The sequence below is a fragment of the Tachyglossus aculeatus genome, chromosome 9 (genome assembly GCF_015852505.1).
Source record: "Tachyglossus aculeatus isolate mTacAcu1 chromosome 9, mTacAcu1.pri, whole genome shotgun sequence".
Lineage (NCBI taxonomy): Eukaryota > Metazoa > Chordata > Mammalia > Monotremata > Tachyglossidae > Tachyglossus > Tachyglossus aculeatus.
This window is the reverse complement of record NC_052074.1, coordinates 24,590,537-24,616,009: the sequence shown is the minus strand read 5'-3', so window position 1 is coordinate 24,616,009 and position 25,473 is coordinate 24,590,537. Positions and strand designations below refer to the sequence as shown.

Here is a 25,473-nt window from a genome sequence, read left to right as displayed (position 1 = left end):
AATATGTTTTGTTCTCTATCTCCCCCTTCTAGACTGCGAGCCCACTGTTGGGTAGGGACCATCTCTATATGTTGCCAACTTGTAATCCCAAGCGCTTAGTACCGTGCTCTGCACACAGTAAGCGCTCAATAAATACGATTGAATGAAGGAATGAATGGTGCTCCTCAGCAGCACAGTCTAGGTGCCACTGGCCTTAGTTTACCCATATTTAAGAGAACATCCCACTGAACCCAGCTTAGCCTAGAGGATAAGGGTCCCCACAATCAGTTCCCAGATTTCCCTGCTCCTTTTAGGGGGTGCTTAGCATAGTGCTCTGCACATGTTAGTGTTTAACAAATACTATGATTACTAAGGGGCAGGTCTGGCACTGATCACAGACCATCCTAATTCAAGGGTTGGCTTCCCTCAGAGGCAACACTCTCCTTCCAGCTTCAAGGTCAATGGAGACAACCCACTGCTTTGGTCTCCAAGTGAAATATGATGCCAAATCTCTGTCATGGATTGGAAATTGTTGGCTGGGGCTATCACAGAGTCTGCCTGAGCAGGGTTGGGGAAGGAGGAAGGGGGTGAAAAGTAACCCAGATTTCACCTCAGAGAGAATATCCAGAGCTTGTTCAAGGTGCTGCACATATTTTTCCACCGAGTGAGTATCCTGGAGAAAGATAAAAAAGGATAGAATGGGAGGGGAGAGGGAGAAAGGAAGGGAGAGAGTGTGTTAGTCAAGTTATCAATTGCCTTTTGGATGCGATGATGCCCTGTGTTAAGCACTTGGGAACGTACTACAGAAGGAAAATTCATGTCGGCTTCCTTCAAGGAGCTCAGAATCTAATTAGGGAGGAAAATATATCAAATTATCTCCAAATAGTGGGAGCAGCAGGAGAAGGAGCAAGGATCAGGTAAGTAGTAGAAAGAATATTCCATAAAGAGATATTAGAATAAGTCATTAAATGCCCAACCAAATGTCCAACAGTGCTGAGGATGGGTATAAGAACAGAAGTGCTAATTGTGGTTGCTGAGTTGAGAAAATTTGGGATGTTGGAAATCAATCAGGGGAGGCTTCTTGGAGGATGTGGGAATTTTAGGTGGCCTGAAAATGAGTAGTAAAACCTTCAATGCATGCAATATTTTTTCTTCCCATACTCCCAAATGGAATTGAAAGTCTTCTCTGATACGAATGAAAAAATCTGGGGGTTGGAGGAATGATTTCTAAGTTTTACAGAATGGGGAGGATAATAGCATATTTGTGAAGGAAAATTGAGTTTCTGTGAAGAAAAAGAGAGGGAGAGAGAAGGGGTAAGAGAGAGAAATAGAATGAAACAGAGGAGGGAGGGGAATGAGGGTGGGAAGGAAGCATGGATATGTAGCAGTTAAGACAATTAGGGTCTGGAGGGAAGAAAAAAAGTCTTAATTTCCTCTTGCACAGAGCAACTTAGCAGTGAGGAGGTGAGCTATCTTCTTTACTGTATCTGAAGATTTTAGAAGCGTAGGATTGATAGGAGATTCAACTTCTGGCATTGGTTGAGGAAGTGGTGATTTTGGATAGCAGGGAACCAGGCGGATGTTAGCGCTTCATCAGTGAACAGAGGGAACAGTGGTTCCCTTGAGAATAAGGATTCCCAGACCATCCACTCTTTCCCTTCCAGGTCTTGATTTTCCCACTCTGGAGTGGGCTGAGTGGGTCTGATGTTACCTGTCAATCAATCAATCATATTTATTGAGCACTTACTGTGTGCAAAGCACTGTACTAAGCGCTTGGGAAGTACAAGTTGGCAACACATAGAGATGGTCCCTACCCAACAGTGGGCTCACAGTCTAGAAGGGGGAGACAGAGAACGAAACAAAGCATATTAACAAAATAAAATAAATAGAATAGATATGTACAAGTAAAATAAATAAATAAAGTAATAAATACATACGAACAATCAACTGTCAAGGGACCTTTGCTCTGACATGGGGCAGACTGCATTGGGATGGGCTTTTCAAGCAGGATTGTACCAGAATGTCCAATCTCCTGAATCTTTTCAGGCTGTTTCCAGGTGGGCCAAATTGGTTCTTGGGGTGTCACCTGCGCCACAGTGCAGTCTGCAGGACAGCTACTCCCAGTAGATTCCTCAAGCTACCTAAAATAGTGTCTATCTCCCCCTCTGGATTGTAAGCTCGTTTTGGGCAGGGAATGTGTATTGTTGCACTGTACTCTCCAAATCACTTAGAACGGTACTTGGCATTGAGTAAGCACTCACCGCTCGTGTGTCCCTACCTCATCCTTGCAGTACACACAGAGGTCATTGCCACCGACAAACAACGTGATCAGCTTCCAGTCTCGTTCCAGGTTGACTTCCTGAAGGGATGGATGGGAGAATCTGACTCAGAGTTTGGGGAGAACACAGAAATGTCATATGCCCCTAGAGTCCCCCAAAACAACCCCCCAAAGTAAGATGGCCACCCTCCTTTCTTGCTTGTCATGTCAGGGCTATGAGCCAGGGAGGGGCTGTTCTGAGCCTCACTAGAGTTTCCCAACCATAAGCAGAGAAGGAGTAGGACGGTGGGCCCAGGGGTCTATGTGGGAGCTGGAATTTCCTTTCCGGAAGCCAGCGCTTGGTCAGCAGGCAGGGATGCCCTGGGCCATCATCTTCCTTGGAGACACAAGAGCCAGAGATTTCTGGAAGCTTTCGGGGCTCAGGGCTGGCATGCCATTGGGGATGTGCTGTGGAGGGATGTGGGGACCTGGAAGAGTGGTGGCCATTGATGGTGGTCACAGTCACAGGATAGATGCACATGTTTTCACATGCCAGACCAGGTCAGGGAGAGATATAATGTTGCCATATGCCCTGGTCTCTCTGAAGCCCCCCGGGTGGACCCCTCCAGACTGTAAATCCACTAGATTGCAAGCTCACTGTGGGAAGGGACTATTTCTGTCCCAAGCGCTTAGTACAGTGCTCTACACATAGTAAGTGCTCAGTAGACTATAAGCCCTCTAGACTGTAAGCCTGTCGTGGGCAGGGAATGTGTCTGTTATAATAATAATGATGGCATTTGTTAAGTGCTTACTGTGTGCAAAGCACTATTCTAAGCGCTGGATAATAATGGCATTTATTAAGCACTTACTAAGTGCAAAGCAAGGTTCTAAGTGCTGGGGAGGTTACAAGGTGATCAGATTGTCCCACATGGGGCTCACAGTCTTAATCCCCATTTTACAGATGAGGTAACTGAGACTCAGAGAAGTTAAGTGACTTGCCCAAAGCCACACAGCTGACAATTGGTGGAGCCGGGATTTGAACCCATGACGTCTGACTCCAAAGCCCGGGCCCTTTCCACTGAGCCACGCTGCTTCTCACGCTGAGCCATGCTGAATCTGGATCTACCCCAGTGCTTACCACTTAGGAGAACTTAAATACCAAAATTATTATCATTATTAAGGTTAGGGCAAAGGAAGAGTGGAGAAGCGGGACATTTATCAGTGTTGTTGAGCCGCCTGCCTGCTTTCAGTCACAGCAAGAAGGATACTGTCTCCCAAAGAACAATTAGCTGAGAAAAAAAAATGTGTCCACAAGAAGTTTCTGGGAAGTAGGGAGGTGAGGGTGGGAGGAAGGGTGGAAGGGAAAGAAGGGGGAGTGTAAAGGGAGTCAACCATTTTTAGAAAACAAGCTTACATAATGCATCTCTGGGAAGCCAGCTCTCGGATGAGGTGGAAACTGCCAGAGGCCAAAAACCCTTCCATGACAACCCTCCCATCCACCTGGCTCCCCTGCATCGGGGAGCTGGAGAGGGGAATAGAGCAGGGAGGAGAACTGGAGTGCTGGTGGACTCCTTTGGGATTTTTAATCTCCCTGCATGATCCATCAAAACCCCATTACATCCAGTATTTATTAAGCACTTCCAATGTGCTGAGTCCCGGGGTAGATAGGAGATGAGATGGGGCATGGTCCATGCTGTACACTGACTTCACAGTATATTTTGCCCCCATTTTCCAGTTGAGGAGACCGAGGCCCCGAGAAGTTAGGTGACTTCCCCAAAGTTACAAAGCAGGCCAGTGGGATAGCCAGGACTAGACCTAAGTCTCCTGGCCCCAGTCGTTTGCTCTTTCCATTAGGACTTCCAGCAGGTTTACCTCTCCTGGTACTTACCGGGCTGCGCTTCATTCGTTCCACCAGGGCTCGGGCCTGCCTTGGCATATCCCTGTGGCGGGGAAGAAAGGAGACAATCAGATCTTGGGGGAGGACTGGGGTTGGTGGGGCGAGACAGAGGTATTGACTGGGCACGTCCAGAAGCAGCATGGCTTAGTGGAAAAAGCACAGGAGTCAGAAGCACCTGGGTTCTGATCCCGGCTCCACCACTTGTCTGCTGTGTGGCCTTAGGCACGTCGCTTCACTTCTCTGAGCCTCAGTTACCTCATCTGTAAAATGGGGATTAAGACTGTGAGCCCTATGTCGAACAGTATTGACGCCTGTCTACTTCTTTTGTTTTGTTGTCTGTCTCCTCCTTCCAGACTGTGTTGGATAAGGATTGTCTCTATCTGTTACCGAATTGTACTTTCCAAGTGCTTAGTACAGTGCTCTGCACACAGTAAGCGCTCAATAAATACGATAGAATGAATGAATAAATGAATCCCACTTGCCTGGCACGTAGTAAGCATTTAAGTAACACCACAACCAATTTATCTTGGTTCTGCCACTGGTCTGCTGTTTAACCTCAGAAGAATCACAACCTCCCTGGGCCACAGGTTTGCCCTCACAAAATTCCCAAGGTAGGGAGAGTCAGATCTTATTTTCCCTATTTCACAGTTGAGGAAACAGGCCTAGAGAAGTGAAGTGATTCCCCATCTCACTCTGTAGTCATTGGGTTCCCTTCCTAGGTCCCCATGGACAGGGGTACTACTTCTGAGCCACAGAACTCAGAAGCGAAGATAGAGGGAGGGTGAATGCTGGAAAAAAAAATACTGGACATAAAGTATTGTACTCTACCAAGCACTGAGTACTTCTGCACAAAATAGTATTATCGATAAATACTAAGAATTGATTAATACCAGAACCCACGGCTTTATCAGTCATGTGCAAGAGACAGAATAGCTGAAAACTGGATTGTCTAGTATTTAAACAGGCAAATGTCCTCCTTAGTGTCACCCCTGGAGGCTCGACCCCAGTTCATGCACCCTCAACCCCAAATTTGGGGACTTACTTTGGAGCTTTTACACCCAGAAAATTGATAGCTCTGATGTATATAAGTGTAGATCAGATAGTAGGAAAGTAGTGATTCATTTAGAATACCATCTTTTCTTCCTATTATGCCAACTACTTTCGTATTTAGTAATACCTTGCTAGATTTCCCTGTGTCCTCAGCCTCCATTATGCAACAGAGTCAAGATACTAATACCTGTTTTTTCATTCTTCCAAAGTGTTTTTGTACCAATTTTCTCATTTATCCCTATGAGATATGCAGAGGCGAGCATTATCTCCATTTTACAGAAGAGGTAAATGAGGCCCGGGGGGATTAAGGGATACTTCAAGTCCCAAGGTTGGCCAGTGACAGAACTGGGATTAGAACCCAGGTCTCTTGACTTTCAGGTCAATGCTCTTTCCAGTAATAATAATAATGATGGTATTTGTTAGGTGCTTACTATGTGCAAAGCACTGTTCTAAGCGCTGGGGGGATACAAGGTGATCAGATTGTCCCACGTGGAGCTCACAGTCTTAATCCCCATTTTCCAGATGAGGGAACTGAGGCACAGAGAAGTTAAGTGACTTGCCCAAAGTCACGCAGCTGACAATTGGCGGAGCGGGGATTTGAAATGATGATCTCTGACTCTAAAGCCCGTGCTCTTTCCACTGAGCCATGCTGCTTCTCCTTCCAAGTTGAATTCGGTGTGGTGTCAGGCCTATTTCAGCAATGATATCATTGCTGGTATGTAGTTTGGATTCATTCATTTTCTCTCCCCCCCTCCCCGCACCAACACAGACACCTCGGTTTTACTTACTGTGCCTTGGCCCCTCCAACTGCTACATTAAACCCAGCTGTTCCCTCCTCCGTGCCAATGGAATAGCCATAGATCTGAGGATTAAACTTCTTTAAAATATCTTGAGAAAGAGGGAGAGACAGAGTGTGAGAGACTGAAAAATAAGTATGCAAGAGAGAAGAAAATCTACCCAGAGAACATAAATCTAGTCCTCTCCTCCCTAATGAACAGACGATGGATTTTGAGGATTTTGCCTGATTTTAACCCTCCTGGATTATTTTTAAAAATTAGGGTGAGGGTCCCAAGTCCCCCTAAATCCCCCCTAAAAAATTCACTATAATTTCTTAACTATTTAAGAAAATTTAAAATTATTTCAAATTTAAAACTGTTTCCAATTTCCACACCCAAGTGGGCTAAGGTTGATTTACAAATTCAACCAAATTCTGTCAGAGTTGATTTGATTTGACATTACACCCTTGTATGATGACTTTATGGTAGTCCTCAGTTTCCCTTGGGGGTAGAAGATTCTGGCTGATGATCAACTTACTGGGCAATGTGGTATGAGTCTCCAGGGTCCCGTCTCCTCCGATACTTAGGAGAAAAGAAAGTTGTAGTTTCCCTTAAGCGGATGGGTCGCTGACCCTGTTTTGTTGCCATGCTATATGTTGCCAACTTGTACTTCCCAAGTGCTTAGTACAGTGCTCTGCACACAGTAAGTGCTCAATAAATACGATTGAATCAATGAATGAATGTTTTCTGCACTTGGTAGCACACCGGGCTCAAGAGACGCGAAATACTAGGCTCATGCTTTAGACAGAAGCCTCTAGCACTCTTGAAGTGTGCCTCTATCAACCAGTCAATAAATAATATTTATTGAGTGCTTGCTGTACTAAGTCCTCAGGAGAATACAATATAACAGAGTTGCTAGACGCGTTCCCTGCCCACGGTGAGCTTACAGTCTAAAGTCTCTACTGTCAGGTGAGGCTGGTAAATCTCTTCCCAACCACTCCTGGTACTGCTGATGTTTCTTGCTGGGCTCCTCAGAGTTCCCAAGATGGGTTCCCGCTGACTCCCTTAATGGTTGAACCTGCATTCTGTCACAGCCCCAACCTGGGGGGCTAATGAAAAAACTCTGGATTAGGGGCCAACAATTCATCAATAGAAGAGATACCAGAGCTTTACCTCCATGAGAGTCCTCTCCACGCTGTGGTTAGGTCACGGAAGTCGCTGGCACGAGCTCCTGCACCTGTCTGGGAGCGGGGAGGAGACATGGTTAAAACTAGGAAATTCAGGGGGTGAAGGAAGAGAAGTTTCAGGAGGGTCCCAGAGATGCCCAGGATAACTAGGACCCGCAGGAGAGAAATGGATGAGAATGACCAATCTTATTGCTGTGGAGTAACCATGGAAACTAGGAGATGGAGATGGAGAGATGCTGACCACAGAGGGTGCCCTAGCTAAAAATTAACTGGCAATCCTCATGTTGCTCAACTGTGGGGATGGATCCATGAATTTTCATCAGCACAGGTCATGCTAACCTGGATTCGCTCACTCCTTCAAATGTCAGGACTGCGCCAGGGGAGAGCTTTCTTGGGGAGTGTGTAATACCCAGATGTCAAGGTCAAGTTGTTCAGGGGGCATGTACGAAATGAGCACAGTTGATCTCCCTCTCCTTTGCAGTCTGGGGCTCGTCCCCAGCTAACCTGAGAGAATGGTGTTGTTGGGCTTCAGCAGGGAAAGTAAGGCCCTCTGGATGTACGCCGAACAGTGATCTGAAATGCCCAGGAAGGAGTGCCCCAGAGCCCAATCTGATCTCTCCGGGGTCCTCGGGATCAGGCCTAAATGGAGGCAGTGGCTACAGAACTCCCGGGATGCAGCCAGTCAAATGACTGCGTTCAGCTCTCCCTGGATCAGGAAAAGGCAGGAGTGACAACAGCCCAATGGTGATGACGTCCTCCCTCCCGCCAAAATTAATTGTGAATTTTGTAGACTTGGGCTTTTAGAACAGGAGGGAAGAGGTGTAGCTCCGACCCAGCAGGTGTGCAGTACCCAATAACCCCAGTGCTTAGTACAGTTCCTGGCACATAGTAAGCACTTTTCGAATACCATAAAACAAACAAAAATTCCTGAGGGAGCAGAGGGAACTAGGGGCAGGGGGAACTGGCTAAGTGTGGCTCAGCTTCAGGCTGGTTCCATCTCTGGCAGGGTTAGCCAACTTTCACCACTTCAGTTGTGCAGACTCTACCTCTGTTCCCTTCTCTCTGGGCCTCTATCTGTTTCCTCCCTTCTTTCTATCTTTGCCTCTCCCTTCTCTCTAGATCCCTATGGCTTCTCTGAATTTCTCCTACATCTGGGTTTCATAGTCCCTGCTGATGGTCAGGTGGAAAGAGCAGTGCTGTGGGAATCAGGAAACCTGGGTTCTAGTCTCAGTTTTGCCTGGAACCTGATTAACTTGGGTGAAGATGGCATAGAGGCTGCAACCCTGCCTGCCTTCAGTCTCCCTGTGCTCTGTGTTTCAGTGGGAATATTATTGGCAGGACCGAGAAAGTGAGAAGGCACCGAACCAGCCCCTAGCGCTAAAATCAATTCTTCTGCACAGGCTGTATGTCATGAATTTTCAGGATAGAGGCTCATCGATTATTCCTCGTGGGTGATCACGACAACATTATCATGATTCACCGGCTCCATCACTATCGTCTTCACTGCCATCATCATCCTCTCTTCCCAGATCTCACACTGCCTTGCAGTTTTCTTTCTTCCTTTGGTTCCTCTCTGCTGTTGAGAGCTCCTGAATAAGCCTGTGGGTGCTCTCTTGTTTGTCTCCCCCACTACAACCCTCATGCTGAAGTCCCATCTCAGGCTCAAAAATATGTGAGGGAAGGGGAGGACAGGTTTTCCAGTCTCCATACTCACAGTCAGATAATCTCCAAGAGCTGCCACCACCTTGATGTCTGCTGGTCGGAGCTTGTGGACTGAAGAGGACAGGAAAGTGAATGTTTGACAGAGTTGTGGGTTGGTCATTTACCCTTTGTTTTCTTTCCCCCTCACCCTGCCCCACCAGCTGCTGCTGCCCAGAACCTCATCATCTCTCTATTTTGCTGAGAGTCTAACTGGTCACTTCTGTGTTCTCTTGGGTAATAATAATAATAATAATGTTGGCATTTGTTAAGCGCTTACTCTGTGCCAAGCACTGTTCTAAGCACTGGAGGGATATACAACGTCATCAAGGTTGTCCCACATGGGGCTCACAGTCTTAATCCCCTTTTACAGATGAGGGAACTGAGGCACAGAGGAGTTAAGTGACTTGCCCAATGTCACACAGCTGACAAGTGGCAGAGTGGGGATTAGAACCCATGACCTCTGACTCCCAAGCCCGGGCTCTTTCCACTGTGCCACGCTGGGTTTTCTATTGATTCAGAGCAAACTCATCCAAAGAGTTAAAGGTGATAGAATTACTCTTCTGCTTCCACCTCCTAATGGCAGGTTGAACAACTTTGACAAACTCCACATTTAATGATCTTGTTAAGATCTGTTACTAGTCCTTTAAATTACAGTTCAATAGGGGAAGATGTGAAAAGTGTTGGATTGCATCGGGGCAGATCAGTTGTGAAAGTAAAAGAAACTTCTAACAGGAATGTCAACGGCTCCCACTGCCCTGGTGGTGGCTTTCCCAATGTTGGGGTGGCAGAATTTTAAGGGGTAGTAGAAAGAGGAGTTTGGCCAGCCACCCTCAAGCCCTCGGGGCAAAGTAAATGGGAGCAGCAAAGTTGTGGCATCTGATGACCAAAGAGATAGTGTACAACAGGGGCTGGGACTAGGCAGCGCTGCTCCTCCCTGTCCCAACCCCTCATGGGCAGTGACCCTACCCTCCTTGCCCACCTCCCACCATTACACAATGCCCATTCTGGAAGTTCATCTTATACTGGAGCTGAGGTCTGGCCAGTCCAAGTTTACTTGCATTACTGGTGCATATAGGGCATTTTTTGTTGTGATATTATATCCTTGTATTATGGCCAAACAGCTCCTGATTCAGGGCACTGGTGGCTCCAAGCTGCACCACCTGCCTGGACACTGGGCACTGACCGGAGGCCCCCCCTTCCTGGGGCCTGTCCTAAGCCTGCTAATAACAGAGGTGTAAGCCCCAAAATACTTCTGCTAAGTGGCTGTGTTGAGTCCGGGTAAGACCGTGAGTCCTATGTGGAACATGGACTGTGTCCAACCTGATTATCTTGCATCTACTCCAGCGTTTAGTATAGCACCTGGCATATAGCAAGCACTTAAATGCCATTTTGGAAAACAAAACAAAAATATTGCAGCTTGTGTTGCACCTTAATAATTCTATAAACTTCGGTTCCAGCCCCTCTCGACCTCTGAACTTCAGATTGAGGGATTCTAACCTCTTCAGTCTAGCCTTTTTTGGAAGTTCCTCAGCCTCTGGTCATCGTGACCATGCTCTGTTATGAACTTCCTCCCAAGAGATACTCAGAGTTGCACATAGTAACAATGTGCAAGTGGGTCATGGTTCTATATGGTAGCAAAACCAGGTCTTTATTAGCTTTCCTTTCCTAGTAATGCTCTGTGTTTGCCTGGGTTTTTTGGCTGCTGCCACAGCACATTAAACCCCTGATGTGTGATCACAATGACTCCAGGATTTTTCTTCCATCGCAGACTCGCTTGGGTCTATTTCTCCCCAGGAACATTACCTGGCTCCCAGGGAAGCTCATCTGTCAATTTTCATGCCTCTCATTCAGCTTTATTGAGATCGGCCTGCAGTTTGTCCTCATCTGCCTGTCATTTCACCATCCTGCAGGGTTTAGTGATGACTCCCAACTTGGGGATTTCCTCTTTCAGATTCTTTTTGAAGATGCTAAGCAAAACCATCTTTAGGACCTCACTATTTATACTTCTCTACACTTAAAAGTGGCCACTTTTGCCCAGTCTTTTATCCAATAAAGCAGGCAACATTCATCTTCTATTACAGAAAAAAACAACGACTGAGGTGCAATGAAACCACCAGGGAAATGGCAATAAGCAGTAGGCATGATCAAAATCCCCACCAACCCCCTCTTGCCATCCTGCTCCAGTGAATTGAGAGGGGCAGAATGGATGGAACTGGCATCTGGATACATGCCTGTAGGGGCCCGAGCCATGCCAAAATGGCTCAGGTATGGCATCAAGGTAATCTCTAGCATGGCTGCACAAGGCCAAGGGTTCTGGTGCACAGGTTGTTCAGAGTCCTCGCTATGTTCTTGAAGACCCTCCGTCATTTCTGAAGGAAAGGGGTTTCTCACCTACCTGATGTGGGGATCTGGGATGATGGACTCCTCTCAGGACACAGCAAATCACTCCCCCAGTTCTAAACCAAGAGAGAGGAGACATCCGCATCCCATGGAAGCTCAACATGGGGAATCAATAATGTTTATCGAGCACCTCCCCGTATCCAGAGCACCATTCTAAGTGCCTGGGAGAGGATGATAGAATTGAAGAATAATTTTCCCTTCCTTTATTGAAACCTCAACCACACCAATCCAGGACCCAGGGCCTGATTAATGTAGGGGTTTCAGGGGCTAATCTAGAGTCAAGGAGGAACTGCGCCAAACAGTAAATATGGACAGTTGGCTTGGGTTGTGGTTTTGCCTTGGAGCCAGATAGGAGAATGGCAGCCTGATTTCCATCAGAAACTTCTGTTCCCCAACCCCTCTCCCTACCACAAGTAACCTGGCCCTGAGGGGGAACCCCCCACCCCTACCCCCAATATCTGGGTTCCCTGCAGCCTTAATCTGGACCTGTACACATGACCCATGAACATTTGGCAGTGTTTACCTGAATGGGTGGGCCAGGCGGATATGTGTAGTTACTGTTCCTGTGTGTTGCCAGGTAGGGTTCAGACTGTTAGAAGACAAACAACCCCATCAACACAATTATGATAATAATTATGGTATTTGTTAAGCGCTTACTATGCGCCAAGCATTGATCTAAGTGCTGGTAATCAGGCTGGACACAATCCCTGTCCCACGAGGAGCTCACACTCTTAATCCCCATTTTATAAATGAGGTAACTGAGGTACAGAGAAGTTAAGTGACCTGCCCAGGGTCACACATCTGACAAGTGGTGAAGTCAGGATTAGAAACCAGGTCCTTATAATAATAATAATAATAATGATGATAATGGCTTTATTAAGTGCTTACTATGTGCAAAGCACTGTTCTAAGCGCTGGGGAGGTTACAAGGTGATCAGGTTGTCCCACGGGGGGCTCACTGTCTTAATCCTCATTTTACAGATGAGGTAACTGAGGCCCAGAGAAGTTAAGTGACTTGCCCAAAGTCACACAGCTGACAATCGGTGGATTTGAACCCATGACCTCTAACTCCAAAGCCCGGCCTCTTTCCACTGAGCCACGCTGCTTCTCTGATTCCTTCTGATTCCCAGGCTGGTAGAATTCATAATAAATGTCATTAGGAAAAAAAGGATAATGAAAGCCTCTCACCTTAGACGTGAGCCCTGTGTGGGAGATGGACTGTGTCCGATCTGCTAGTATTGTACTAATCCCAGCACTTAATACAGTGCTGGACAAGGAAGCACTTAAGAAATATCACTATTATTATTATCCTCCTGGCTCGGACTGGGAAGAGGGTGGAAAGGAATTTCTGTTTTTGCAAATGTGTTAACAGGCTTCTGGAAACAGGGAGAAACATGCCAAAACTCAAAGCCAACTCCAAAGGAGTGATCCGTGGCAGAGGCTGAAGACAGAAATGAGGTTTTAAGAATGAGGGAAAGCGGATACCCCTCTTTAATAGATGGAGGAGATTGAGACCCCAGGAAAGGAGAGGAGGCAGTCATTTCCAAGAAGTGTGGCCAATGGAAAGAGCATGGTTTTGGGACTAGGGTTCTAATCCCACTTCTACCACTTGTCTGCTGTGTGACCTTGGGCTAGTCACTTAACTTCTCTCTGCCTGTTACCTCATTTATAAAAGGGTAATTAAGCCTGTGAGCCCTATGTGGGACAGGGGCTGTGTCCAACCCAATTATCTTAAATCTACCCCAGTGCTTGGTGTAGGGCCTTTCACAGAGTAAGCGCTTAACAAATACCACAATTATTATTATTATTGTTATTACCACAGTTGGGCAGGACAGGGGAACATCAGCTGCCAAATCCAGGGACTCTGTCTTCCTTCCTAATGGCTGAAGCTGGAGAAGAAATTGAAAGAAGAAAAGAAATGGGATTAACGAGTGGTATATACTTCAATAGCCATCCCCAAGTACCCCTCCCCGCCACCAATGTGGGAAGGGCTTCTAATGTGATCCAAAATTTGTGCTGAGACCGTGGGATTTGGGGGCAGGGCTGCAGACTGGAGGACTCTGAATTCTCAATCTAGTCTATCTCTCTGCCAACCTCTCTCCCACTTCCTGCCTCTGACTGAAGCAGAGTGGCTCAGTGGAAAGAGCACGGGCTTGGGAGTCAGAGGTCATGGGTTCTAATCCTGGCTCCCCCACTTGTCAGCTGTGTGACTCTGGGCAAGTCACTTTACTTCTCTGTGCCTCATCTGTAAACGGGGATTAAGACTGTGAGCCCCACATAGGACAACCTTGATTACCTTATATCTCCCCAGTGCTTAGAACAGTGCTTGGCACATAATAAGCGCTTAACAAATACCAACATTATTATTATTATTATTATTAACACCCTCCCTCTTCATATCCAACAGACAATGACTCTCCCCAGCTTCAAAGCCTTATTGAAGGCACATATCCTCCAAAAGGCCTTCCTTGAATAAGCCCTCCTTTCCTCTTCTCCCACTCCCTTCTTCACCACCTTGACTTATTCCCTTTATTCATTCCATCTCCAAGTCCCACAGCACTTATGTACATATCTGTAATTTTATTTATTTATATTAATGTCTGTCTCCCTCTTCAGACTGTAAGATCACTGTGGGCAGGGAATATATCTGTTACACTATTGTATTCTCCCAAGTCCTTAGTACAGTGCTCTGCACACAATAAGTGCTCAGTAAATACAACTGACTGACTGGTTCACCTTGGCTCACTCCCTGACTGAAATCTAGGGGCTTCTTGTCTCATTGTGAGAACACCTTCTCCCTGGAATGGCAACTTTTCAGATTTTTTTTTTTTTTTAATGGTACTCGTTAAGCACTTTCTAGGTGCCGGGCACTTTTCTAAACCCTGGGGTAGATACAAAGTAATCAGGTTGGACACAGTCTCTGTCCCACATGGGGCTCATACTCTCAATCCCCATTTTCCTCATAATCCCCATATTCCTCATAATCATGTGAGGAAGCTGAGGAACAGAGAAGTTGAGTGACTTGCCCAAGGTCGCACAGCAGACACATGGCCGAACTGGGATTAGAACCCAGATCCCCTGAGTCCTAGGCCTGTGCTTTTTTCCTTTAGGCTATGCTGCTTCTCATGGTAAAGCCTCAAGCCCTGGGATTACTTACCATGTTATTCCATAGGGCCCGGGAGAGCTGGGAGTGGAATTTCTGGCTTGGGTGGAAGCAATTGGGTGCGAAGAAGGAAATATCTGGGCGACCGTCCTGGTGAAGGGAAACACAAGCTTTTCCTGGCTCTCTTACTAGTCTGGAAGAGACTAAAGGGGCCTCCTTGCCAGCTTGGGCTCCTGAGATGGGCAGGAACATATAGCTGAGGCCTTCCTACCACCCCTGGGGCAGCCTAGTGAACCCCAAGAATGAGTTACCCCATCAATAAATCAATTAATCCTATTTATTGAGAAATTATTGCATACAGAGCATTGTACCAAGTGCTTGGAAGAGAACTCCCAGTGGTCTGGCAGGCTCCAAAGTCCTTCTTGAGCCCCCGGGCTCTCCACTTTCCTGCCTTTTGCTGGCCGCAATTTTTCTGCCTTTCCCAGAAATGCAGCATTTCGCCTGAGTCCCTTTACAGTAAGACAGCTTTCCTCACACTGACCTGGCTGATAAAGGGATTTCCCAGTCCTCTTTGATAAAGCAGGGCTGCATGTGTCAGCCTCATGGCCTTTGACACCTGAGCCCTCACTCAGACAAAAGGCAAAACCGTTTAGGGTTTCACGGGACCTCAAGTGTAACTCTGTCTTATTCAGCTCAGAAGAGCTGAGCGAATCCTGCCGATTCTCATTAGTGGGAGAAGAGAGCAGACAGTCCCTCGCGCCTTCTACTTAGACTGCGAGTCCCATGGGGGACAGGGACCCAACTTAATTATCTTGTATCTTCCCCAGTGCTTAGTACTGTGCTTGAAACATAGTAAGCACTTAAATACTACCACCACCACCTTCAGCGTGGCTCAGTGGAAAGAGCCCAGGCTTGGGAGTCAGAGGTCGTGGGTTCTAATACTGGTTCCACCACTTGTCTGCTGTGTGACTTTGGGCAAGTCACAACTCCTCTGTGCCTCTGTTCCCTCATCTGTAAAATGGGAATTAAGACTGTGAGCCCCACATGGGACAATCTGATCACCTTGTATCCCCCCCCCCCATCACTTAGAACAGTGCTTTGCATATAGTAAGTGCTTAACAAATACCATTATTATTATTATTATTATTACTATTATTGTTATAGCTAAGAAAAGGAATGGGATTAATGTGAGTTTTCTCCTGTAATGGTCATCCCCAAGTGCCCCCCTGCAGCTTCCAAGTGTTACCCCAAATGTGCATGGAGGTAGCACGATTTGGAGGCGGGGCTGTGGGCTTGAGAATTTTGAATTCTCAACTTGGCTTGCTGCATTTCTGGGAAAAGCAGAAAAATTGGGGGCCAGCAGGAAAGTGGAAGTTCTAGGAGTTCAAGAAGGACTCTGGAGCCTGCCAGGACACTAGGAGTTCTCTGGGAAATCCACCCTCGTGGTTCACTCGGCCGTCCCTGGGGATGGTTGGAAGGATTCAGCTTTACACCCCGTACAGCTCGTGAGATTGGGTTGGATCAGATCCGCAGGCAGATCTCCACCGTGATCAATAGGGGCTGGGCCCTACCGGAAGAAAGGCAAGCTTGATGTCCCGGGAGAAAGGCTGCAGCACCACTGTGAAATCCTCCCGGGTATCGTATCGGCCCGACTCCACCAGCCAGTGGGTGCCACTCTGCAGGAAGGAGAGAGGAAGGATGGTGATCCCGGCAGTTTCAGTTCCTGGAAGCCTTGCCCAGTTGGCAGGGGCATCCTGGAAATGTGGTGGCTTTATGTACATACCTGTAATTTATTTATTTATTTGTTCATATTAATGTCTGTCTCCCCCTCTAGACTGTGCCAACATGTACTTCCCAAGCGCTTAGTACAGTACTCTGCACACAGTAAGCGCTCAATAAATATGATTGATTGATTATGGGCAGGGAACGTATCTGCTATATTGTTAGAATGTCCAAGCGCTTAGTATGGTATTTCACATATAATGAACGCTCAATAAATGCAATTGAATGAATGAATGATGCCTCATCTACCTCTCCTCAACCATTTAATTCATTCATTCATATTTATTGAGCGCTTACTGTGTGGAGAGCTTGGGAAGTACAAGGTGGCAACATTTAGAGACGGTCCCTACCCAACAGTGGGCTCACAGTCTAGAAGAGGGAGACAGAGAACAAAACAACACATATTAACAAAATAAAATAAATAGAATAAATATGTACACCCTTCAGGGAGGGAAGTTTGGACAACTAGCTAGCCAGAGAGTGGCCCATCAGCCTCAGAGAGCCCAGATTGGGCACATGGTGGGCCATATGTCCTGCCTCCAGGGAGCTCCCAGACACTGAGCTCTATTTTCATCAGCTCCCTTCTGCGTCACCCTGACTTGCTCCCTTTATTCATCCCCTCTCCCAACCCCGCAGCACTTACATACCTAACTATAATTTATTTATATTAATGTCTGTCTCCCCACCTAGGCTTTAAGCTTGTTGTGGGCAGGAAACTTGTCTATTATATTGTTGTACTGTACTCTCCCAAGCGTTTAGTTCCGTGCTCTGCACACGGTGAGTGCTCAATGAATACAATTGACTGGAGCTGACCACCAGCCTGGCTCATCGGTTTCCTTTTCATTTCCAGGGAGATTGGCAGCTTACCAATGGTGCCAGGAAGTCAGTATGGGCAAGACCAGAGTCTCTGGTCTTTATGCCCCTAGCCTGTTTATAGGCAGGGCTAGACTCCCTCCTCCTGATGACTCTGGGTCCTGGCCCTCAGGTGTGTGTGTTTTTGTGTGTGTTGGTTAGGGGACGGGGGAAAAGGGAGTCCAACCTCTGTGATCTGAGTGGAGATAAAGAAGGGGAAGGAAGGGCATGGGAGGGGTTTGAGCTTTAATACCAGTAACAGCACCTCTCATAGCAATTGTAATATCTCCCCCAAACCAGGCAGGGAGAAGGATGGAAGGGCCAGCAAGAATTGAAGTGAACAGGTTGTGAGGCTTCCAATCAACCCTAAAGTTTCTCACTGATTCTGGGGCTCCTTCTTAAGACAGTCCCAACTCACTGTCGCTGCAGGCAGGACCTCTCCCCAGGTTAAAAAGGTGCCATAGCTCTCCCCAAGGTGCCAGGGTGCCAAAGCCAACCCAGATCTGGCACCTGCGGGCTCAGACATATATCAAGCACTGGGTGTATGCAAAGGCTGGCTCTGTTGCCCTCCAATAATCAACACCAAGAAGTATCAGTGGCAATGTGGGTTGGAGGGGGAGGTCACCCAGACTCTCACCTCCAGTCACCTGCTTTGAATTTAAAGAAACCTTGGCTAAGGCAGGCAAAGCGAAAGGGGCCCCTTTCAATGGAAGGCCCTTCAGCCTTGCTAACAGTCTCTCAGTTTCTTTGGAGTTTCAGGGTGGATCTGGCAGCCGGGAGGAGGGAGGATGGAGGACAAGGTTGGGTTAATTCAGGTTGGTTCTCTGCCTCAAGGGAAAAGCTCCACTGTTCGTACCTGGTAGGCTCTTGTGACTTCTTCTATCCTGGCCAGTTCTGGAGAGCCTTCTCTGACAGTCAGGACACAGTTACAGAGATAGCTGCATGAAGGAGAAGAGAAATCAGAGTTGAAGAAGTACAGAATCAATCGGGGAACTTCTCTGCTTGCAGGAGGAGGTTGGAACATTAACGGAAGCAAGCACAGTCCTGGAAAGAGGCTTAAGGGCACGATGTCCACGATGACAGTGGAAGCTGCAGGTCTTTTTACCCGCTGCTGCCACCCTGCTTACTGAGGCACCTGACTGGACTCAGGCCATCTAATTCTTCAAGATCTACAGGAAAAGCCATTCCATACTCTCCTTGGATAAACTTTCTGGGCTGTGTGGTGGGGCATGGCTCCGGCCTGGGTCTACAACCTTGAAACTTCTCCCCCTGAAACAGAGGGCATCTCGAGGTAGGGTAAGTGGGTGGCTGAAAGCAAAGAAACCGGTGCGTGAATGGACTAATCTTTCTAATCAGAGCAGAGCCACAGGCCTTGGGTTTAAACAAAATAAAGCTGAGCTAAAGGAATTTCAGCCTTTGGCAAAAATCCTCATCCAAACCCATTCCATCCTCCTCCTCCTCATCAATGGTATTTAATGACCATTTACCATGCATTCAATCATATTTATTGAGCACTTACTGTGTGCAGAGCACTGTACTAAGCACTTGGAAAGTACAAGTTGGCAACATATAGAGACGGTCCCTACCCAACAGCGGGCAGAGCACTGTACTAAGCACTTGGGAGAGTACAAAAGAATTGGTAGACAAGTTCTCTGCCCACAAAAAGAGATTACAGTCTAGAGGGTACTTTATTTCTTTGGGTCTTTTAAAATCCCCTCCTTTCAGATGCCTTATCAGTAAGGAAAATATTGTGGACAAATGAAATTATTGAAGGAGGTGTGTATTTCTGAATCTGTTATCTTCAGCCTTGAGTATACACCTCAGTTGGCCTTTATTTCTCTAGGCATACTGTGGAGCAATAAGGCATCTTTTCCCCTGGGGGAAATTTCACATAGAGTACTTGACATGAAGCATGGCCTAGCGGAAAGAGCCTGAGACTGGGAGTCAGGACACCTGGGTTTTAAGCCCAGCTCTGTCACTTTGCCTGCTTTGTGACTTTGGGCAGGTCACTTCATTTATCGGGGCTTCAGTTTCCTCATCTGTAAAATGGGGGTGAGATTCTCCCTTTGAGACTGTGAACCCCATGTGAGACAGGCATATGTGTCTGATGATTATCTTAGCATTTAGTATAGTATGTGGCACATAGTAAGCACCTATCAAATACCAAAATTATTATCTTCAGCCTGGAAAGTGTCTGTGGGGAGAGCATGCAAGTGGAAGTAGAGACCCACACTTTCCTCCTTCCCATTGTTTGCCCCTGTACTTCACTTAGCATCCCAAGTTAGCTTTTTTTTTGTGCACCCCTTCACCAGAAGAGCTGTGACGCAGGTTCAAAATAAACTCCAGACGTGCACGTACGAAGCCTGGAGCAGGCTCTGCTGGGCATGAGAAGCAACATGGCTTAGTGGAAAGAACACGGGCTTGGGAGTCAGAGGTCGTGGGTTCTAATCCTGGCACCACCACTTGTCAGCTGTGTGACTTTGGGCAAGTCACTTAACTTCTCTGTGCCCTCAGTTATCGCATCTGTAAAATGGGGATTAAGACTGTGAGCCCCACAAGGGACAACCTGATAGCCTTGTATCTACCCCGGCGCTTAGAACAGTGCTTGGCACATAGTAAGCGCTTAGCAAATACCATTATTATTATTATGTTAAAGAAGTACCAAGACAAAGAGTTGGATGCCCAGATCTCTGTTCCTCCTTCTAGGACGTTGCCGTTTACCTTACCCAAGTAATGCCACAGGTTTGGAGGGTCCCCCTTCATTCAATTGACCTTGGTTTCCCCAGGGTCAATGGCTCCCACCAGGGCATTCTGGGATATGAAGCAGAGAAGCAGCGTGGCTCAGTGGAAAAGAGCCCGGGCTTTGGAGTCAGAGGTCATGGGTTCAAATCCCAGCTCCGCCAATTGTCAGCTGTGTGACTTTGGGCAAGTCACTTCACTTCTCTGGGCCTCAGTTACCTCATCTGGAAAATGGGGATTAAGACTGTGAGCCCCCCGTGGGACAACCTGATCACCTGGTAACTTCCCCAGAGCTTAGAACAGTGCTTTGCACATAGTACGCACTTAATAAATGCTGTCATCATCATTATTATTATTATTATTATTATGAAAAGTTCATTCCATCACATCATCAAAAGATTCCTGGTCAGAGCACAGACCATGGTTGGAGTTGGAAGCCCAGCCATAAGAAGTGGCATCAGCCAAGTCCCAGGTCTCACCGTGACCCAATTAGTGATCGACTGTCCCCTTCCATTAGCACTGAGGCCAGTCCCCAAAACCTACCTTGCCTGCTGCTTTGGACAATTAACTCGGTCATCTAGGAAGACCTGTCTCAGAAGGGAGAGGTTCCTCACCTCCACGAGGTTGAGCAGGGCTCGAGGAACCTAAAGGACCAGGTAGGAGTTCAGAGTTAGATTGTGATTGTTCATTTAATTTCCCATTGCCTAAGGCTACACAGAGCCACCAAGGAGACATCGCCAGCACAGATTCACAGCCCAGATCCCTCACAGGGAGCAGCAGGTCTGCTTAGCTAAATTCACATTCTCAAACTGTCAAATTCTCAAATGTCAAATTCTCAAGCCACTTAGCTCTAATGCTGCAGTACATGTGCATTGCACATTTGAGAAGTAGCATGGCCTCGTGGATAGAGCACAGACCTGGGAATCTCAATTCTAATCTCAATTCCGCCAATTTGTCTGCTGTGTGACCTTGGGTAAGTCACTTCACTTCCCTGTGCCTAAGTTCCCTTCATTTTTAAAATGGGGATTGAGACTGTGAGCTCTATGTGGGACATGGACTGTGTCCAACTTGATTAGCTTGTATCTACCAAAGAACATAGTAAGGTGCCTGGGTACATTGTAAGTACCCAAGTAAGTGAGTTAGTATTTGTAAGTAACAAATACTGTTAAAAAACAAATGCGAGGTCATGCTCAGTTCTGTGCACCCTCACCCTGAGGACTGACATGCTCCTCCTATCTACTTCAGAAAAAGAGCCAAACCGCCTCTCCGGAGACCAGTTGCCCTCTACCTTTTTTTCTAGGCTGGTGTATGCCCGGCACACCCATTACAGTGAGACACTTAGCATGCGCAGTGACTTCCCTATAAAGGTCTGCAGCCTTGAGTAGCATAACTCGGAATGAAAGTGATGCCCCAGAGAAAGGGCCCTGGGCCTCCCCAACTTGGAGGAGCGATAAGTTCCTGCTAGGGTGTCTTACCTCAACCCAACCCATCAGTTTCCTTACACCCACCTCTCTGTGCAGCGTGTCCAGGGCAGCCTGGAGATGTCCAACAAAATTCGTGGCGGAATACAAATTCTGGCAAGAGATAAGAAAGGGAAGGGGAGGAGGAGGCCGTAAGAAGCACAAGGACTGAAGTGGGTCGCTCTGTTCAGGGACCAAATCTTGGCTCCCCACTCCCATCTCCAGCTATGGCAGCCAGTTGTGCCTCTTACTGGAAAAAAGCTGCAAATTACCTTGCACCTACTCCAGCACTTAGTACAGTATCTGGCACTTAAGTGCTTAACAAATACAATTATTATGATTATTATTATGTGTGGCAGGTATAAGAGTGTGCATGGAAGAGTGTGGGTGACTGGGGCATTCTGCTGGACCAGGAAGCTTCGTCTGGCCTGAGACAAAGTCCTGATGTTGGGAGAAAGGATTGAGATCGCGCCGCTTACCGAGTCAGTGCAGTAGTCACACAAGTCACGGATGCCGATGAGCACGGTGATGACTTTCCAGTCTCTCTGGAAATTTACTCTCTACACAGAAGGAGGCAAACATGAGGCAGATGATCGACCGCTTCATCCACTCCAGCACCTGCTCTCCGATCGGCTGCAGCCACACAGAAACTTGGCTCTGCCATTCCGGGACTTTCCTCCCCCGCGGTTACTTACTGGGTCGTCTTTCATCCTCTGCACCAAGGCCTGGACCTGGCTCAGCAGCCCCCTGCACAGCAGAGAAAAGCAGCTCCCTGCTGGAGGGGACCACCACCCAGTTTCCCCCTCCCCACCACCCTCCGTCCAACGCCCAGCAAAGGCAGCCCTCGCACATTCTTTACAAAGAGCGAGGGTCTATCTGTCTGCAGCAGGAGGCTCGAGCAGCTCCTCTCAGAGGAGGCAGAAATAATAATAATAATAATGATATTTGTTAAGCGTTTACTACATGCCAAGCACTGTTCTAAACACTGGGATAGATGCAGGTTAATCAGGGTGGACACAGTCCCTGTCCCACATAGTCTAAGTAGGATAGAGTAGGATTTAATTACCATTTTACAGGTGGGGTAACTGAGGCCCAGAGAAGTTAAGTGACTTGCCCAAGGTCACATTGCAGAGCCAGGATTAGAACTCAGATCCTCCAACTCCCAGGCCCCTGTTCTTTCCAGTAGATCAGTCTGCTTCTCGTGGCACATCAGCGGATGAGATTTGATTTCTCTCTCATCCCATTCCCCCACCCTGATTCTCTTTCCCCTCCCCAGCTCGACGTACTTTGCCTTCGCACCCGGAACGGCCTGGTTGAGGAAAGCGTTGTGATCACTGGCCTCCCCGACACCGGTGACGTAGCCCGTGAGATCCCCGTTAAACTCCCGGAGGATATCTGGAGGGGATGAAGTGAAGAAGAAAAGGGGTGCAGGCAACTCTCTTCAATGGAAAAGGCCAAACTCCAATCCGCAAAACCGAGGCTGCAGCAGATCGTTATATTTCTATCCTAGCATTTCAGGCGGGGTGAGATAATGCACCAAGGGGTTAGCAGAGTCTGTCAGCCATGGGTTAGAAACCATCCCAGAATACGCTTCATGAAATACACAGATAACACCCGCCCTACCCCCATTTCCTTATAATCAGTTGTTTCTCTTACCTGTAATTTATTAATTCATTTATTATCTGTCTCCTCTGTGCGATTCTAAGCTCCTTGAGGGCAGGGATCATGTCTACCAACTTATTGTTCTCTCCTGAATGCCTAGCACAATGCTCAACAAAAATCAAGCGTTTAATAAATACCATGATTGATTGATTGACAGCGGTAGTTTGCACAGGCAGATGTTTAGGGACATGAGCTTCTTTGGAACAGGAGCTGCATTTCAATCTTTGTCAGTCACAAGTTTCTCTCTCCCAATGCCCAAGGCATCCGAGCTGAGGGTGGACCTCAGGCTGAACTTGAGGCCACGGTTGTTACTTACTAGGTAACGTGGTCACACTCTCTAGTGTGGCATCTCCTCCCACACTGCAACCAGAGAAAGACAAACAGTCAGGACTGATAGATTCAACTCCCAGAAAAACAGGACGAATGTCAGGAGGCTCTTCTGAGACACCAAAATAACTTAAAACTCAGCATTAAAGGACTGATGGACCAATGCTATCAGCACTTAAGATGAGACACCAGGAGAAAACACAGGTTCCGTTGCAGTGGAGTAACTTGGGCTTGAAGGAAGAGACCCTTCTTTTAGGCATGTATTGCTGCTTACCTAAGTGCCTCGCAAATACAGGGATAAGTCCAGAAAAATGAGACAGATTATTAATGGTTAGGAGTCTAGGGGCAGTTCTTCCCCAAGGCAAGGCAGGATTAGTGACTTCTAAAGATTCCCTCAACTGGCTTTCTTCCTGTGAATCCAGAATTTAAAGATCACATTTCCTTTTATGCATTTAAAGACTCAATAGAGTAGAAAAGAAGGGGCAATTGTTTGGGTGCTGTAAAAGCCACAACTCACAAAGGCAAAAATTTGCCTTTATCTGGGCTTGCACCAAATGAAGTATTCAATCAAACAGATATAGTATATTCAACAGCTAAAGATGTGACAGACATTTGAGATACAGGAATTGTGTCTACCAACTCTACTGTATTGTACTTTTCCAAGCACTTCGTACAGTGCTCTGTACATAGTAAGTGCTTGATAAATACCACTAATGGATACAGAGTGATCTAGAGGAAAGAGCATGGGCTTGAGAGTCAGAGGACCTGTGTTTTAATTCCAGCTCTGCCACTTACCTGCTGGGTGACCTCGTGAAAGACTCTTAACCGCTCGATGCCTCAATTTTCTCATCTGTAACCTCTAGACTGTAAGCCCCATATGGGACAGAGACAGGGACTGGGGCCGACCTGAGTAACTTGCATTTACTTCAGCACTTAGTACAAGAGCTTGTAACATAGTAAGTGCTTAACAGACACTATAATAAAAAATAATTTCAATTCTAGCCAGATTCCTGAACAATAAGGCAGAGAAGGCATTTCAAAAAAGACAGTTTTTATTGTGATTCTTCAAATGGTCCCAAACCAGAAAAGGAAAGACAATGGCTTTAAGACTCCCAACCTCTTTAATCATGCCAACTATTAGGAAACTGAACCAGCTACAAACTCATGGCTCTCTCCTCATACCAAGCTGGCTGGTGACTGTTATTCAAGCCAACCTCAGATGCAGACCCAAAATAGCCAACTTAAAAATAATCTTGGTTCCATTCTTCTACCCAGAAAAAGAAAGTTCCTCCACCTGATTGTAAGCTCCTGGTGGGCAGGGATCATGTCTGCTAACTCTATAGTATTCTCCCAACAACTTGGGACAATGCTCTACACAACACCAAGTGCTCCATAAATTTCACTGATTGAATGAAACAGGCACTGAGTCTATATACAGTACCTAACCCCTATTCCTTCTTTCTCCTACCTGTAATTTATTTTAGCAACTGTCTCCTCTGCCAGAGTCTAATCTTCTTGAGCGTTAAGGATCATACCTACTGATGTGTTGTCCTCTCCCAAGTACTTAGTAAAATGCTCTGTACACAATAGAAATTCAATAAATATTTTGATTGACTGGATCAATCAATCGTATTTACTGTACTGCGCAGAGCATACTTACTGTCCAGAGCGCTGTACTGAGCCCTTGGGAAAATAAAATATAATAAAGTTGGTGCGGCAGAAAAGACAAATGCAACAGGCAGATTGTTCTTGCTTTTCTGATGCATGCCACTTGCAGGGTTGTTGCTTCCTAAATTGCTTCCTGGCCACCTGTTTCCAGTTTTTGCTTCGGAAGGGAAACTCCAGTCCTGTTTGCCACGATGTAGCTTGTCTGCAACATTTGAGGCTCTGCTTCAGTGTCTTCCCATTTGATTGCAAGTCCCTTTTTGGCAGGGATCATGTCTCGTATCTCCCATTTTTATTCTCCCAAGCACTTAGTACAGTGCTCTGAACAAGTGGGCACTCAGCAAATAAGATTGATGGATGACTGTCCTTAATAGAGCCCTCTCTGTTTGTTAATGCTCTCTTAAAGTTCACTTTACAGTTGTTTGGGCATCCTGCTATTTTTCACTCTCCACTCACGCTGCCCAGTGGAGCTTTGCCATCATTAAGTTCTGCCTGTGTGTGAGAGAACTACTTTCATTCCAGGCTCTCTGCTTAGTCCTTCCTGAAACATCAGGCACCATCATCACTCTTTCCCTGCCACTTCTTGATCTTGGACTTCAGGTGTCTTTAACGGCACCTTTACTTCTCTTCGTTCTTG

General features: G+C 46.8%; 1 protein-coding gene across 1 annotated transcript in view; it reads right to left on the bottom strand.

Annotated features, from left to right (window-relative positions):
- Positions 1-25,473, bottom strand: part of PLB1 (phospholipase B1) — a 71,179-nt gene that overhangs the window by 10,033 nt on the left and 35,673 nt on the right. The window contains exons 19-37 of the mRNA XM_038750860.1: positions 23,161-23,204; positions 22,469-22,577; positions 21,878-21,929; positions 21,662-21,742; positions 21,231-21,296; positions 20,266-20,366; positions 17,840-17,921; positions 15,921-16,025; positions 14,404-14,499; positions 13,064-13,135; positions 11,771-11,836; positions 11,243-11,303; positions 8,861-8,919; positions 7,133-7,200; positions 6,498-6,541; positions 5,972-6,071; positions 4,125-4,176; positions 2,258-2,338; positions 590-652 (exon numbers count right to left, since the gene is read on the bottom strand). Coding sequence (XP_038606788.1) covers positions 590-652; positions 2,258-2,338; positions 4,125-4,176; positions 5,972-6,071; positions 6,498-6,541; positions 7,133-7,200; positions 8,861-8,919; positions 11,243-11,303; positions 11,771-11,836; positions 13,064-13,135; positions 14,404-14,499; positions 15,921-16,025; positions 17,840-17,921; positions 20,266-20,366; positions 21,231-21,296; positions 21,662-21,742; positions 21,878-21,929; positions 22,469-22,577; positions 23,161-23,204 — 1,402 coding nt within the window. The remainder of the gene's footprint in view (positions 1-589; positions 653-2,257; positions 2,339-4,124; positions 4,177-5,971; positions 6,072-6,497; positions 6,542-7,132; positions 7,201-8,860; positions 8,920-11,242; positions 11,304-11,770; positions 11,837-13,063; positions 13,136-14,403; positions 14,500-15,920; positions 16,026-17,839; positions 17,922-20,265; positions 20,367-21,230; positions 21,297-21,661; positions 21,743-21,877; positions 21,930-22,468; positions 22,578-23,160; positions 23,205-25,473) is intronic.